General features: G+C 36.9%; 1 protein-coding gene across 4 annotated transcripts; it reads left to right on the top strand.

The window, feature by feature from the left end:
• The first annotated feature begins 853 nt into the window (after positions 1–853).
• On the top strand, positions 854–10,791 carry znf207a (zinc finger protein 207, a). 4 transcript variants are annotated; one of them, XR_008365790.1, is made up of 13 exons: positions 854–980; positions 2,556–2,682; positions 2,765–2,903; positions 2,985–3,158; positions 4,765–4,840; positions 5,824–5,894; positions 6,037–6,197; positions 6,567–6,647; positions 7,121–7,339; positions 7,566–7,722; positions 7,850–8,037; positions 8,250–8,336; positions 8,968–10,791. XR_008365790.1 is itself a non-coding variant. In XM_053514545.1 (12 exons), exons 1-11 carry the CDS (start codon positions 940–942, stop codon positions 8,008–8,010), a joined length of 1,407 nt encoding a protein of 468 aa, XP_053370520.1. In that variant the 5' UTR covers positions 854–939; the 3' UTR covers positions 8,011–8,037; positions 8,250–10,791. The 4 variants fall into 4 exon arrangements, 3 of the variants coding, with proteins under 3 accessions (XP_053370520.1, XP_053370519.1, XP_053370521.1); XM_053514545.1 differs by having other exon boundaries at positions 8,250–10,791; XM_053514544.1 differs by having other exon boundaries at positions 7,850–10,791.
• Positions 10,792–18,132: the final 7,341 nt, after the last annotated feature.

The raw sequence follows: 18,132 nt of genomic DNA, 5'->3' as shown, positions 1-18,132 counted from the left end.
ACCTCTTGATTGCTCTGTCTCTTACTCTTTTAAATCTTGTTGAACTTGCTTCAGAATGCAAATTTCTTCTATTTCTAATAGAGCTGCTATTATTATTATTATTATTATTATTATTATTATTATTACACAGTGTTTTGTTTTACAATAAAAAAATGGTTTGCAAAAAAAATTATTTGTGAAAATCAAGAAATAAAATAAAACTATCAAAAAGGTCAAAGTGTCAAAAAGTGTCACAATATTTAAATAAATCTAAAACAAGCCTAATATTTTTTACTATGTGTCGATTTTTCATGAATCCAGACTGTTTAATCTATAATTGAATGCAAGACATCTTTGACTCGTTTAACAAAAAGTAGGGCCAACATTTTATAATCATTATTAAATTGAGTTATAGGATGCCAATTCTCGATAGAGAGTAAATCTTTTTTTGGTTCAGGTATCAGAGAGATGACGCCCTGAGTGATTGATGGTGGAAGAGACTCTTGTTCTATACTTTCCCTAAAGACGTCTAGGAGATAAATATAGAGCAGACAGGCGATTTTTAAAACGATTTACTATTTAATTGACCTTCTTCAGGGATAATATGTAAAGTCACATAATGCTCTTTTATCATCAGTAAGACTTTTACGGTGATAGAATCAGAAAAAGAAGAAGCTGAATTATTACAATAACAAGGTTGATAAAGCTTTCCTTAGAATTTAGCACAGCGATCTCACAAGGGTCTACAATAATCTTATTACAGATACTTTTCTCGTATCTAATAATCTTATCACCTATTATTACACTCCGCTCCATTAGGGGGCGATGTTGCTAATAACGCTACAGTTTCACACTTCCTGTTCTTTCACACTCTTCCGTCTGCGCCATTTTGTTTCGCAAATGTTCGGTTCGTGCACAGCGTCTTGGTGATTCGCAAATTGTACACTGTTCTCTTAAAACATGGGAAGAAAAAAGAAGAAGCAGATGAAGCCATGGTGTTGGTATCCTTTCTGAAAAAAAGTTGTTGATTTTAAGATTTTAATGAGAAAAATGTTTGGTTATGTAAGCCAAGCTAACAAATAAACCGAGGCAAGCCAGCAAAACATTATGTCCAGTGCCGGTTTAGTCCGTTAGCCAGGCTTACATATTATACAAATAATCTTTTGTGTTAGTCGTTTGGTTAATATTTAATGGCTCATCGCTACAGTTATCTTTTTGTTATGACAGACCTGGGGTTCTCATAACTTTTTGTAGTTCAGTTCACATTTAAATGAAAAATACATACATTTCTGTGGACGCCTTCGGGATATTATTCAAGATTTATTTGTTTAATGCGTCACACGCGCATGCGCATCGAAAGTGAAACGAACACTATTACGGCATCATTCATTTCATGATGATAACATGTTATCATCAATAGTATTTTATATAGTTATTAGCGTATTAGATCTTTCCAGATCACATTTCTCACAGAGAAATCATTACGTCTTAGTTGACATTTTTATACACCTAACTTACTTTTTAAATCAACTTAGCTGCACACACTAACTGTAAAGGATGCTTTTTGTTTTTGACTTTAGATCAGTTTAGTGATGGGCGAAAGGATCAATATCACAATTAAGTGAACATTTTGCCTCGGGTGTGTGGTTGATCAGGAGGTGCAAATTTGAGCCCTGACACTTCTTGCCTGCCACTGTTACCCCCTTGTGCAAGGTTCTTCACCCCCAAGTGCTTAAATACAATCGGACGTTGAGTTGGCAACACAATGCTGTCAGTCACAGCCACAGAAAAGACAGATCTTCATTGCCTGATGTCCCAGCTGGCTCATAACTGGACCCTTTTTCACCTTACCTCGGTTATGATTTATGAATTATCCACATAATGAATGATGTCCCCCTTGTAATGATGTTTGCATAGTAAATATGCTGAACTATTGAAGCTGAGATTTTTTTTTCTAGTAAGTGTTTTTCATACTGCTTTCATATTGCAGACTGGATGAGGCAGAGTTACATGACGTTTTAGAGGGCTTTGCAGAGCATAAGTAGCACACTTCTCAATATCAATTGTTCACAAGAGATTATTGCATACAGTATTTTGGATGGGTTTAGTAATGTTTTTAAATGTAGAAAGGAATACAAATCAGGAAAGACCATGGGATTAGAAATAAATACGGTTGTGATCCAACTGTATTTATGGTATAAAGCATATATACTAGAGTGAGTGTCTGCATTTTCCAAATTTTCCTCTTCTGGTTATTCAAAAGGCATATAATCTAAAGGAATGCCTCAGAGAGTAAATTATGTGTCTGGAATAATGTGCATCTGTTTATTGTAAAAGTATTTAAATGACTCAAATTCGAAGCCATAATAAATTTATTTCTGTGGCTTTTGGAGGCCCCCCATCCATACAGGGCCCCAGTTAGTCACATACACTATTAACTGTTGTTTGACTCCTGCAAATTGATGCATAATGTACATCACAATGCCTAGCTAACTTTCATAATACATCTACTTTATTTTGCTTAATATTTCGCATGTGCCCATGTTGCTCCAATATGACCTTAACTTTGGATGTAGGTACTGTAATAGGGATTTTGATGATGAAAAGATTCTTATTCAGCACCAGAAGGCCAAACATTTTAAATGTCACATATGTCATAAAAAGCTATACACTGGTCCAGGCCTGGCCATCCACTGTATGCAGGTGTGTGTGCTTTATATTTCCATAACTATGATCTCCTTGGTGCTTAAGTTAAAATAAAATGCTCTCTTCTGCTGTGTTGAAGGTTCACAAAGAAACAATCGATGGTGTACCTAATGCAATACCTGGAAGAACAGACATTGAGCTGGAAATTTATGGGATGGAGGGTATTCCGGAGAAAGATATGGAAGAAAGAAGACGGGTACTCGAGCAGAAAACACAAGGTAATTTACTTTCAACAATTCTCATCTGTATTTTATGCACCTCTCGTATGCTTAATATTCCCATTGTTGTTTTTGACTCAGAAAACCAGAAAAAGAAACAAAACCAAGATGACTCGGATGAGGATGACGATGATGAAGAGGCAGGACCCTCATTTCAGCAGGCAACAGCACAGCCTCCGGCTGCTTACGCTCCTATGGCACAGCCTGGAATGGCACCTGTGCCCACACCAGGGATGCCACCTGGGAGCTACTCAGGTGAGCCAAATATGTTTTAACATTTTTAATTGGCTATGATGATAAAAATAGATTAAATGTATGTTTCATTTATTGTGCGTCATGCGCATGTCTGTTGAGTGAGTACCTTGTCGGCTAGTGTCAGTTACCCTGCTTACTGTCCTCAAGAAGTCTAATAGTAGAGTGTCTAATGTTTACTGGGTTTAGCAGCGGACAATCTAGACTTTTTAAATTCACCACTCTCTTTTATAACTCTGACCTTTTTTTTTTTTTTTTTTTTACAAGAACCATAAAAGAAAGACTCATTGACTTACTTTTTTTTTAAAGGTGAAAGCATGTGCTACTTTACAGGCTTTGTTAAAAGAGGCTGTTAATTATATTCATTCATCTGTTTAATTTCTTAAAAAAATTTTTTTTACCTATAACTAAAATGTAGCTTGTACTGTATGTGCACCACAGACAGCTTAAGTACTGCATTTGCATTGTGTTTTTAGCTAAAGAAAAATACACTGATCAGCCATAACAATAAGCCACTCTTGAGTGACAATTAAATTGCAGATCACATTTCATTACAATAGCATCTCTCAAATGGTGGGGTATATTAGGCAGCAAGTTAACTGTCAGTCCCTCAAAGTGATTTATTGGAAGTAGGAAAAATGTAAGTAAGGTAAGAATCTGAGCGACTTTGACAAGTGGCAGATTGTGATGGTTGGATGACTAAGTCAGAGTGTTTGCGAATACAGTGTCTTGTCTTGTGTTCCTCATATGCAATGGTTAGGTCCCACCAAAATGGTCCTACAAAGGTTAACCAGTGATGGAGTCATGGACGCCCAAGGCTTAATGATATTTTTGTCGCTAGCGCCTCTGGTATGATCCCACAGAACAGCTATTATAGCATAAATTGTTGAAAACGCTGCATATGGGGCTGCATAGACTATTCAGAATGTCCATGCAACACGAATCCACTGTCAGAACTGCCTAAAAGCAATAAAAACTGGTCCATGGAGCGACAGAAGTCTGATTTTTCTTTTACATCTTAAGAATTTCTCTTACACTGGATGCAAGTGTGACTAGACGTAGACCAGAATGAATCATGGGAAGAAGGCAAGCCGGCTAAGGTAGTGTGATGCACTGTTCAGCTGGGAAAACGTGTGTCTCGGCATTTATGAGGAAGTTACTTTGGCATGTTCCACCTACTTAAATACCAAGCAGACCAAGTACACCCCTTATTGTTAACAGTGTTACCTAGTGTCAGTGGAAATTGTTCAGGAATGGTTTGATGAGCAAGCAAGAGATAAACTTTTCATTTGGCCTTCAGATTCCTTAGATCTTAATCTAATAAAAAATTTTTGGCACATGCTGGGCATTAGTCCAATTGGTCAATGGAGGCTCTTTTTTTGTAACATACAGGACTTTAAGAATCCGTTGCTAATGTCTTGGCCTCACATACTACAGGGGTTTTGTGGAGTCCATGCCTTGACTGGTCAAAGCTGTTTAGGTTGCAAGGAGAGGACCTACACACTAAAGGGCGGGTGGCCTTGTGATAGTTATGGCTGATTGTTATTTTTATGCAATGTCATTGAGGTGATGTGGAATTTTTTGTAAACAGTTTTTTAATGTGTTTCAGGAATGCCACCAATGATGCCTGCAGTTCCTCCCATGATGCCAGGGATGCCGCCAGTCATGCCAGGAATGCCACCTGGGTAAGAATTCACAAGTAATCATGTTGGTAAACAAATAATATAATTGATAAAATTTGTCATTAACATTATACTGTAAGTCAGTTTATGCAGCTTTTTACATGTACACCGCGTTCCAAATTATTATGCAAATTGGCTGTAAGTGTCATAAACATTAAATGTTTGGTTTTTAAATTAAACTCATGGATGGTGTTGTGTCTTAGAGGTCTTTGGAATCTCAGACACCTCTGATAATTACTTTGGCAGATAAGCCCAATTAACAGAAAAGTACTGATTCCTCTGCTGCCAAAAAGCGTCAAATAGTGCAATACCTTGGACAAGGTATGAAAACAGTAGATATTAACCTACAGTGTGCATTAACCTACTATTTGGCCTAGACATACTGTACATGAAGACTAGTCTTGTTTACGGATGAGTGTCATGCAACAATAAATAGCTTTTGATTTCAGTAAATATAATGCTGCAAATTCAACAAAAGCCTATTTTTAGTTCTTTACAACCTATAAAATGTTTCGACTCTGTTGTGCATAATAATTTGGAACAGTGCGTTTTTAGTTTTTTTTTTTTTTTTTAATTAAATTATCATTAAGAGGTTTGTTAAATAAAATTTGAATTATACCCTAATGGTTGATGACTTAAAAATGATACTGACTGTCATTTGCGTTGACTAATTATGAAAATCAGAGAAAGATATCATTTGCGTAATAATTTGGGACACGGTGTAAATAAGAGTTACAATCTTGAATTTTACTCATTTACACATTTTTGTGATATTTGCCACCAGAAGTGTACATATAAATATCACAAAGTTAAATTATAATTCATTGTCTCATATATCTTTTGATTTCAAACCTAAAAATAGTTTCTGTGCAAAGCAAATAAAAATAAATTGGCCTTGCCACTGCACCTCTTTGGGAGAAGACTGTATGCAAAATGTATCAAACTTTTCCTCCATTCTCTTTATTTGCTCTATTTTTTTTCCACAGCATGATGCCCATGGGTGGGATGATGCCACCTGGACCAGGAATACCTCCTATGATGCCAGGCATGCCACCAGGTTCAATACTTTATTACTGAGTTTATAATTACCATAGAAAAAATGTCATCAAGCTTTTCTTAATGAAATGCAACTTAAGTGATTTACAGTGGCTGAAAGAAGAAAATTGTGACAGACCTTTTTGATGTGTTGCTCCTGACAGGAATGCCTCCTCCTATGGGCCATCGTCCAGGTTTGAACCACATGCCACAGGCTCCTGCCTCCACCACGGCAGCGATGATTCCACGAGCAGCCGCACCTGCAGCCACGGTGGCTTCTCCACAGCCTGCAGTCACCAAGCCCTTGTTCCCTAGTGCAGGACAGGTGTGGCCATACTTTTTGGCTTTTTTTTTAATCATCATTGATGACTAAATACATAGTGACATACATTAGGTTATTATAACTGAAGAATTTACAGGGTTAGGAAATATGGTGATGCACAATATTCAGATTAGAGTGTCTATTAGGTACATAAAGGGTATATCTAAACATAAAAATTTTTAATAAAAGGAATGTTTTTATCAAAGATTGGTAGAACATCCTCTAACATTTTCCAGTTTTAAAACACCTTTTAAGGGGTTCATGGAAGTACATTGTAAACATATACTGATTTTTGAAAGCTTAAAACGCAGTTAAGTCATTGATGTAGCTGTGTTGAGGGATTTTGCTCTTTGCTTTTTCTCCATGCTGCAGATGGGGACTCGAGCTCCCAGCACAAGCTCAGCCTCCTCCAGTATGGACACTTTGTCAGCACCCTCTAAGCCGCTGTCGCAAGTATGCAGCAGCCTGCTGACCTAGTGAAACTAGGCTTTTATAAAACCTTTTATGGCTAGCAGCAGATATGCTCGTGCACATGTTTGCACAATGCTTTCTTCCCCTGCCTTTTTTCTGCCTTTTTTTACCGACAGGGTGCTGGTGCCTCAAAATTTACTTCAAAAAACTGTTTGGTTCCAACACTTAAATGCTGCTGTTTTGGTCAGGGTCTGTGTTGGTTCCAGCACCTTGTCAGTAGAAACATAAGTATAGCCTTGGAGGACCAAATGATTGCACAGTTTTTTGTTTCTCTGCTGTAGGAAAAAACAAAAAACTACATGAACACTATTGAAAATGCTACATATAAAATAAGCTGTTTAGTGTCATGTCCCTCCAGGGCCAGACATTGGTAACTGGAATATTCATCATAGGTACTGTAAGATAATCAAGTAATTTGGTCATTATAGCTCATTTGCACTCTTCCGTATCTCCAGGCTCAGCAGGGTGTGCCTGGGGCAGCAGTGGGGCTTTCAGCCTCCTCTTCTGCTGCTCCCAAAGCCACATTCCCGGCCTACAGCCAGCCTGCTCCCTCTTCAGCCAGTGCTGGCAGCACTGTGGCCAAACCTGCCACACCCGTTACAAGTAAGCCTGCCACCCTCACCACTACCAGTGCAACCAGTAAGTTGATCCACCCTGATGAGGATATCTCTCTGGTAAGTGTTTAAATATGGCTCACCCTTGTAAAGTAAGTAATGAAATCATAATGTAATATGTGGATTGATAATTCAAGGTCCTGTGAATGCTTTTCAGTTTCATGCATGTCCACTGTATTACATTTTTCATATATAGTGGATATTAAAAAAAAAGATTTAGATTAAACAGCAGGCAACGGCTGTCATGCCTAATTGCACTTTGCGGGTGTTTGTGTTTGTGTGTCAGGAGGAGTTACGTGCTCAGATACCACGCTACCAATGTAAGATCCCTAGCACAGGACAGGCGCATATCAGCAGTCCTCCTGTTGGGCCAATGGGAGGGGTGATGCCTGCTCAGCAGGGTGCTTCTTCACAACAGCCAGGACCCAGGCATCCCATGCATGGTACAATCCCTTTTTTTATTAATTTTCACATAAAGTAGGAGAGAATATATTAAATGACTGACATGGATTATTTATTCTGTTACAGTAATTCAGTAAGTAATTTGTTAAATTTTCTTTTTTCTATTAGGGCCATATGGTACCCCCTCCCAAGCAGTGCCTGGCTATGTGCCAGGGGCAATGTCACCTTATGGCCAAGGTCCCCCAATGGTTCCTCCTTACCAGGGAGCTCCCCCAAGGCCGCCCATGGCCATGAGGCCTCCTGTAATGTCTCAGGGAGGCCGTTATTGAAGCTCAAACACCACCAGTCTCCGATAGGTTTGATGATTCAACCATTTTTTCATGTAATGGTGTTGTTAAGAAGCCAAGTCATTAAGCATAAATGTAATTCAATTTGCCTAATAAGGGAAATGAAAAAGCAGCACTGGTTTACGCATGAAACTTTGAATATTTCATAGTTTTTATTTGGACCTCTAATATGTTGCAGATTCTATAGTGTGGCTTTTTTCCTTCCTCTATGTTCCGTTTAGGTTTTTAGAAGTGAAGTTTAGTAAATATGGTTCGTAATAATTTGAAGCGGCTGGAGTAACGTGAACAGTACTGCACCTTTTATCAAGGCAAGTCTTTGTAAACCTACTACTGTACTAAACAAATGAAGCCTTCACAGCACCTTTAGGTGCTGTTGGACTTCATGTCCCCAGCTTTGCTTGGTGAGGGCTTCAGTTAGCTATAACTTTTTTTTTTTTTTTTTTTTTTGTATGCCTGCTTATCCTTACGTACGTTGAAAATCATACAAATAATAGCTGATGTGAAAAGTGTCTGTATTATTATTATTATGCAAACTGTAATAAACAGTGTTGAAAACATAAGACTGTTTCTTCATGACAGAGCGATGGATCTATAAAAAGGTTTGTACTGGCTGCTTATTGCAATAATGTGTGAAAACAATGGGCTGTTCTCACGACATCAACCTGGTCATCCAAATTTATTTTAAATTACCCATACACTAGTATCATGTTAACACCTGGTTTAATGAGGAAAAGAGTGTCAAGGAAGAAGAATATGGATGGCTTGGATAATTGTAGTGTAAGGTTGCAAAGGGATTCAATCTAATGTGGTTTTGGTTGTGTAGATTGGGTGTGATTTTGGTGGGGTGGTGGGGGAGAAGATTGTAATTTGAAACAGAAATACTTTGGACTCAGGTGACTTTATTTGTTGCTAAACTGAGGATCTTTCTTCTCCCTGTAGCGATGCCATGGGACCGGCTGAGGTTGAGTCTCACTGGTGCCCTGTTCAGGCTGAGGCAAGTCTCATGTTTTTCTCATTAATTTCTTACGAGCGGGGGGCCCTCACAGCCACATGGCTGTTGGATTCCAATGTCCCCAAACTTGTAGCAAGTTTGGTGATGGCCCCTGTTATTATTCACATTAGAGAAAACCTATAACTAACCTCTTCTGCTTTTGTTTCCAAAGTGCAGAGGTGAGAACAAGTAACAAGTAAGTTTCAAATCTTAATACTCAAGTCCCATGTGAAAATAGAGGAGTCCCAAAACCAGAACAAGTTAAAATGCGTTCCTTACTATATAGAATACAAATGTGAAGAAACAACACTAACAAAGTTTTTTAGGTTAAAACCGTGATAATATATTTATAACTCTTCTTTTTAACCAGTGTATATAAAAAAGAAAACATGGTCGGTCTATTCGTAATTAACCTTAGTGATAATGAATTAAAGTCACAGACTTACTTACCTTTGGTTCACAAAATCCAGGAATTTAAAATCCCAAAATTAACTTGATATACTTAATCCCTTTTTAACTTGAGCTGTGCTTTCACAAACCTATAATGCACAACATGTTACTTTAAAGTAATAGTTCATAAACTTCAGTCGTGGTGGGATTCAGCCTTAACCTTAACTTTGGAGTAAAACAAAAGGTTAGAGTGCTATCACTTTATGTAGGTCAAGACATTCCCATTTTTTTTGCAGCCTCTAAGTCAAATGTAATTGGATTGCCTGCCCTAAATCTATATTTACATACTGGCATGATCCCATAATCTTTCAAGGGGAAACAAGAGCCTGAATAATTATTGTTAGTCAAGTTGCAGACCTTAATTATGTTTAGGGTCTTTAATCATTAAATGTTACTTGACTAGACCATGTGACTTATCTCCACCTTTAGCTTTAATTAGAGTGTGCAATGTGGTGGCCAAATCATGTATTCAAATGATTATTTATGCTCCCGCTTTCACAATTTGAGAAGAATTAAAAAAAAATTGAGAATTCCATTAGAGAAAGATAAACTTCATAGATGTAATAATCTGGTGATTCTGTACATTCAGGTCATCATTTTATTGGTACATAACAATGCTGAGATTAGTCTTGACCAACTGAAGCAACCCCAGATCATAAGGCCGCCTCCAGAGGCTTGTACAGTGAGCACTATGCATGATGGGCGCATCACTCATGCACTTTCTATCTTATCTTGTCACACACATCATTTTGCGATAGGTATTTATTTTTATGGGCCACACAGGTGTAGCCCCATTATTTTGTGCATGTCTCAACTCTTTTACTTTCACTATTAAACATAGCTGTGATTTTCTTTAACAATGCCACTTCCCCAAGAGCTTGTTATTTCCAATGATAGAAATATATAATATTTAATAATAAATATTCTTTCATGAATATGGTGGTTCATCACTATCCTTCTATGTTTTAATAATACATTGTATGGTTCTTAACGCAGTTCTATTAATTTCTGGAATCTTCTTAGTTGTTGTGTTTTTTTTTGGCCAGGCAGTCTGTGGCACAGCCCATATTTATTGGTTTAGAAGACATTCAAATATCTTACTAAAATGCTTTCTAAAATGTTTTCTAAAAATTCCTAAACTTAAATCCCACTTAGGCAGTATGCATTACCAGTGTCATTGTCCGAGATTAGTCTTTTAAATTTCAAATATTTTGTCCCAAACTTTCTCTTTTGTGTTTTGAAATCTTTCCTTAATCATTCGACTAAAAAAAAAATAAAATAAAAAAAATACAGTGACACCTTGGATTGCGAGCATAATTCGTTTTGGATTTTCCCCATAAGAAGTAACCAACGATTCATTTCAGGACAAAAAATATTCATATAAAATAATAAATAAAACAAATAAACCTGCCATTTACCTTTGAAAATAATTGTGGCTATAGTAATTGAGATCAGAATGAAAAGAGAAGGAAGGGGGAAACAGGGCTGCTGTGTAGGACGACGTTTTTAACTTTAACTGGTGTGTGTGTGTGTGTGTGTGAGAAAGTCATCCTACACACATACAAGCAAAATAAAAGATGCTTTACACGCACACATCTGGTCATAGTGTTATAGTAAACAGTACACGCGTGCACAGATGTTGACTATATGAATGACGCATGCGCACTGAGACCGAGCATGGGAGACGATTACCCAGTATTCCACAGCGTGTGAGAGAGAACCATTGGCTCAGTTGTGATCATGTGATGCTCTCTGTCAAAACAAGAAGCGCATGCGTGCCACATGATATTCAATGATACTTAATACTGGTATATCAAGACTTTGTTTATAAGTTTATTTTTCAACCAAAATTTATTGAAAATGTTTGCTCTACTTGTGGAATGCTCGCAAACCAGGTTACTCGCAATCTGAGGTTCCACTGTAGTTGGTTTACATTAAACGTTTAGAGTAGCTTGTATATTGTATATTTTGTGAGGAAATTTAGACGTTACCGTGACTTTGTTAAAATGATTTTGAGCCACTAAACCTAAATTTGATTTTGTAACATTTTCGTAACAATTTTATATTGTCTCCAGTTACTTGCTTTTGCTCATGATTTTTTTTTTCCACATGCTGATTTAGCTTTCAGTTTTATTGCTGTTGTATGTCTGTTGTATTGCATAAACTCCAAGGACAACTTACATCAGCTAGCAGTGTTTCAGATGTCATCTACAATGTGGAATATGTCCTCAACTCCAGTGGTAGGATGTGGTTATGTAATATTATTTAAAACACGTTACTTAATGGTTAGTGATGAAAACGGTATTAATGAAAATTAACGGTAGAATAAGTTTTCATATAACAGCGGATATTGTTAGAAAGGTTATTTGCAATTAGACAACTAATGTACATAAAGACTACATTATATGCGGGTTTTACTTCTATTGATTTTTTTTTTATATACATTATTGAGTAGTTTTCCATTTAGTTAAACTTTTGCTGTGACTAGGAAAAACTTATGGACTTGGGACAAAATAGCTGCTGTCTGTATGGTGTTGCTTGACTGACTGAGAAAGGTGGTGATTACTGACAAACTGCTGAACTCTGGCGTTCAAGATTACACAGTATGGTGTTCTTTTAAGTTTTCACCATATTAAGATCTGAGAAGAAATGTAACAGTTTTTTTTTAATAGAATTTAAAATTAAAACAAAAGACCAGGCATTATACAGGGATTTTGTAGAAGCTGTTAAAAAAAAGGTAGGTACAAGCCCAGGTACAAGCAGCATGACCTTGGAGTGGCACACCTTAGAGTACTGTCCATGGTCAGGCAATACCTCTAATGGAATATGTTTTGGCACAGGTTTGATACCTGGTCTGCCTTAGATGAAGGGGATACATCCACTGTCCAATGATTTTCCCTTTGTGTAAATAGAGGTGCACCCAGAATTCCTCCAGAACAGAACAGTAACAAAACAACTTATTCCCTTGTTCAAATAACAGTTGCCTGGGTCTTTTAGTACTGCAAAGCATGTGCTGGGCCATATTAAGGACTGCTTAGGTGCTCTCTGTTCACCGAGAACAGCAAGGTCACCCTGGCTGCTTCGTTAGCATGGGTTACGTCAAACAGGAACTCTTCTTCTGACCACAGGGTTATTGGCTATTGGTGGACTTATTGCCCAAACATGTCTCATAAACTCTTCATTTTGTTAACTGCCATTGTGGACTTTTAATTACGTAAAATTAAATTAAGAGAGGAAGTGTGGGCTAACAGGTTGTACTGTTTGGGAAGCATAAGAGGTGAAGGCATCTTGTTCCCTTCAGTAAGGGGTTAACCAGCAGTGGCTGTAACACCTTCAACCAATTGTGTTAATGTGAGCTCAAGTAGGCCTCTTGATTTAAATGATGTTTTGACGGGTGAGCGGTCTCAACAAAGCTTAAAATAAAATTGTGCATTTTATGTACTTGCAGAATACAAATAGAATGTAAGTTTGTTTATTTATTTATTTAGGCAATTTGTGTATTTTTAAACTCATTGTCACAAAGCAACTTAAAAATAAACAATTCTGGATATTAAAAAAAGTGTAAAGCTTGTTTGTTTGTCTCTAAAGAGTAAGCCCAAGGTGACAGTGAGATGGTCTGAAAAACCTTGAGAGGAACCAAGGGACAAAAGGGAACCCAAGGGGTTACCTGAAACAGCAACCATGAATAAATGACAATCTGTAACTTTGCTATATAGTGAAAAGTGCAGGTAAAGCAGGAAATGTATTTTATAAATGTTTGCGGTGATGGTGGAGGTCCAAAGCCATCTTAAGTGGAACTGTCCTCAGCACTCTCCTGCTTTCACATGCATATGAACATCCAGTTCTTAATACATAAGAGTTTAATATGATGTTTGCCCACCCTTTTTTCAAACTATAACAGCTTCAACTCTTATATAAAGGCTTCACATTTGTGAGGTTAGACATTGATGTTAGACGAGAAGGCCTGCTCAATTTATCCCAAAGGTGTTCTATTGGGTTGAGGTCAGGACTTGGACCGTGTAGGCCAGTCAAGTTCTTCTACACCAAACTCCATGACATGAGCATCCATGTCTTTATGGAACTTGCTTTGTGCACTGGCATGCAATTTCATGCTTCCAATGATTGCACACCAGGTCTCACGATACTCCACAGCATGACTTTTAAGGTACGCACTTATCATTTGAATCCATTGTTTTACAAATCAGTGGCGTAACACCAACTATCCTCGCTGTAATATACCGACCACAAAAATACTGTATTACATTTATAACTGAATTCTTTGGATTTTTAACCTCTTTACACTTTTTCCTAACGGTATCTTACTTGCTGACTTTAACATTTATGTGGATGACACTGTAAATGGGCTCAGAGAACCTCGGTAGCTTTAATCTACAACAATTTGTTTATTTTCTAACTTACTTAAAAGGCTGCATCATTGACCTTGTTTGTTGCTCTGGTGTTACAACTTTTGAACGTGTTGCATCGGAGCTGCCCATTTTTGACCATAAATTCTATTCACTGTTAATGTTTCTCTATCCAAATCTCCTCAGCAGTGCTCAGTGTCTCAGAAACTTAAACATCAATCCTTCCACTGCAATTAACAACCTCCTACGCAGTGACCATTTATCCACCCCTGATGACCTAGCATGTTACTACAACTCTGAACTACATATCCTCCTGGATGTTTGGCATCTCTAAAAACAAAAACTTTCTTTGTTGTTCAGTCTGCACCCTGGTTTACTTCTGAGCTTTGTCACCTGAAACATTTTTATAAAAGAACTGAACTTACTGTACACAGAGAAATGTATAGTGAGCATGTGCTCCTTTGTAAAGATGCCCTGGACTTCAGGTAAATCTGCTCATTACCTGTAACTACTAATTACTAGTTACACAATAACTAATATTAATCAGCAGCTAGCCTCTGCATCAAAAATTTTCCCAAGGCTCGCCTCACAGCTTCTCTATTGACCATACTTTTCATCACTCTTCTTTCTTTTAAACTCCACACAGAATCTTAAATTTTTAATTTTATTAAGTCTAAATCTTCAACTTGTCCACTCGATCCTCTGCCAACTCAGTTGGTTAAAGCCTGTATGCTCACTCTCCACTCTCACTTCAGGCACTTTTAGGGTTAACTCGCTGCTAACCCTAATAATCTCAACGATTTCCATCCAATACCTAATCTTCCTTTCATTTCTAAGATATTAGAAAAAGTATTTTTAGTAAAGATTGATATACACCTTAATGACAATAACCTCTTTCATTAATTTCATGAAAAGAGTATTAATAAAAAATAATTAATCTGTATTCTGTACTAAACACAGTGTAAAAACTGCTTTGATTAAGATCACCAATGACCTGGTGGCTGATGATGCTGGACTATTCTCGCCCTGCTAGATTTGAGTACAGCCTTTGACACACTCTTATACAGTATTGTATTAAACCATCATACCTTTCTGACTACACAGTTTGTTCAATTTAAAAAATGTAATTCCCAGCCCTTCTCAGTCAGCTGTGGTGTTACCCAAGCCGCTGTCCTTTGCCCCCTTCTATTCATCATCTATCTTTTCTCTCTTGGTCACATCGTTACAAAATGCAATATATACATTTCCATTGTTATGCACATGATCCACATCTTCACTGGTCATCCACTCTCCTATCTCACTCACTGCTTAATTAAAATAAACACTTAGTTGTAGGTAAACTTTCTCAAACTTAACAGCAATAAGAAAGAGAAGGTTCTCGTAGGGTCAAAATTGACTGACGAAGTCCAACAGTTCCTCAGTTTCTCGCTCCCCTTAGGTCAAAAGCCTGGGGGTCATTCAAGTCCCATATTAATACAACCCCTGCCAAAAAGTATGGAATCACCCCTCTAAGATGTTCATTCAAATGTTGAATTGTGTAGAAAAAAAAACAAGGACATACATGCCACAAAACAATTTTCGCTTAACAATCCAAACTTCTGGCTGAATAAAACACTTAAAAAAAAAAACTAAGAAAGATAACTATAGTCAATGACAGTTTTAAAGATTAAACAGAGGGAAAAAAATATGAAATCACACAAATCTGGAGAAAATTATATGGAATCACCAAATAAAAACACTACTAGTACTTTGTTGCACCACCTCTGGCTTTTATAACATCTTGAATTCTCTGAGGCATGGATTTAACTATACAAACAGTATACTTCATCAATCTGTCTCTAGCTTAGTCTCATTGCAGTTGCCAGATCAGCTTTGCAGGTTGGAGGCTTGTCGTGGACAATTTTCTTTAATTTCCACCAGAGATTTTCAATTGGATTAAGGTCCGGACTATTTGCAGGCAATGCCATTGACATTATATGTCTTTCCTGTAGGAATGTTTTTACAGGTTTTGCCCTATGGCACGATGCATTATTATCCTGAAAAATGATGCTACTCTCACCAAACATCCTTCCAGTTGATGGAATAAGAAAAGTGTCCAAAATCTCACCATAAACTTGTGCATTTATAGAAGATGTAATGACTGTCATGTCTCCCATACCTTTACCTGACATACAACTCCATATCCTTAATGATTGTGGAAATTTGCATGTTTTCTTCAGGCAGTTGTCTCATTTTTTCATTGGAACGGCACCAAAACAAAAGTTCCAGCATTACCCTGCCCAATGTAGATTCGTGATTCATCACTAAATAATAACTCTCATCCAGTCATCTGCGGTCCAAGATTGTCTTTCTTTATCCCACTGAAACCTTTTTTTCTGTTTAGATGTTAATGATGGTTTTCGTTTGGCTTTTCTGTTTGTAAAAAAATTCTTTTAGGCACTTTGATGTCTTTCTTGGTCTACCAGTACCCTTCCCTTTTACAACCTTTCCATTTGATTTGTACTTGGTCCAGATTTTAGACACAGCTGACTGGGAACAACCAACATCTTTTGCAACATTCTGTGAAGATTTACCTTCTTCAAGAAGTTTGATAATCCTCTCCTTTGTTTCAACTAACATCTATCATGTTGGAGCCATGAATAATGTCAATCATCTTGGTTCAACACATCACTAATATGTGCTCTTTTTTTAACTGCAGACTAATTAGCAGTTGTAATCAGATACAGGTGTTTGTTTTAAAAATGCAAGGTGCATGGTGATTCCATATAATTTTCCTCAGATTTGTGTAATTCCATATTTTTTTCCTCGATTCGATCTTTAAAACAGTTGTCATTGACTATAGTTATCTTTTTTAAAAAAAAGAAAAAAAAGAAAGTGTTTTATACAGCCACAAGGTTGTATTGTTTAATGAAAATAGTTTTGTGGCATGTATGTGTTTGTTTGTTTTTTCTACACAATTGAGCATTTAAATAAACATCTTCTGAGAGGGGTGATTCCATACTTTTTGCCAGGGGTAGTACCTGCAGATTAGGTTACCTTCAGCTCAAACATTTCTTGTCTCTGCCCATCCCTCAACTGAGGACAGGACATGTCTCCAGTCACTACACGCATCCCAAGAAGACGACACGGGGCCGCCATGTGACAGGTAAGGTCACATAATGTATAAGGTAAATCTATATTTAGTGTAGGGTTGGTACAACAAATTTTTTTTAGTTGTAAATTAAGTTGATCCAACTCAAGTAAATTTAAATTTCAAGCCCTGGTCAACAGAATTTTGTGAAGCAATGAAGACAAACGGGATAAAACCGAGATTTTTATTTTATATTTAATTAAAGTATTTACATCAGCAGCAACTTACAAATGAGGTCTCAATTTGAAAAGATGTACAAAACATAAAACACCACAAATAAGTATCAATCATAAAAAAAAAAAAATTAACAACAAAAACGTTATGTACTTTAACTGTACGTTATGACTTTTAAATATGACCGTTAGAGACGGTTGGTCAGGAAACTCCCGAGTTCAGATGCAGACAGGACACTTTTCAGTCACAAACTGCTGTGAAAAAAATAGAGATAGATTTAATTAAAATTCATGATACTTTATTTAGCAAATGAACAATATTTACACTTTGTTCCTCTCGCTTCACAACTCATGAGAACAGACTGAAACCAGAACCGAACCGCAGATTAAGCACGCGCATATTACCGTCGGTATTTTAAGTGTGATAAAAAATACAAGAAATAGCTTAAACCAAAATAACGTGACTAAACATCGCTAAACAGAAGATGACATTTATGTTCAGTATTACGTTTCTATTTAGAAAGATGGGAATTAATTCCTGCTTAACTATTCCACACGCGCGCCAAACGTTTGTCTTCTCGACACGCTGTGTTCTCTTCTCGCGATGTTTGATCTGATATTTCCGGTTTTCATAGTGACAAGATCTCTTTGGTTTATCTCAACATGATTCAATCTAGTACATGATAAGTTGTAAAATTTCATGCAAATACAACAAAATTTAATGTTCATCTCGGAAACATGAAATTATGTACAAAACATATTTTAGTACATGTAACAGGTAGCCAACTTCCTTTTTTAAGTGTAGCTTAATTTAATACATACTCATTTTGTTAAACATTGTATATCAAAGTCCTAATCGTGAAAGTTCCATTAAACAGTAAGCGCTTTATTCCACTGGCTCCCTATCAAATCCCATATATAGTTTAAAATTCTCTTCCCAACCTGTAAAGCACTTGTTAGTCTTGTTCCCCCTTATCTGAGCTTGTACTTTATCAA

The sequence above is a fragment of the Clarias gariepinus genome, chromosome 16 (genome assembly GCF_024256425.1).
Source record: "Clarias gariepinus isolate MV-2021 ecotype Netherlands chromosome 16, CGAR_prim_01v2, whole genome shotgun sequence".
Classification (NCBI taxonomy): Eukaryota; Metazoa; Chordata; class Actinopteri; order Siluriformes; family Clariidae; genus Clarias; species Clarias gariepinus.
Note: the sequence above shows the minus strand (reverse complement) of the source record. Positions and strands in the feature narration are given on the sequence as shown.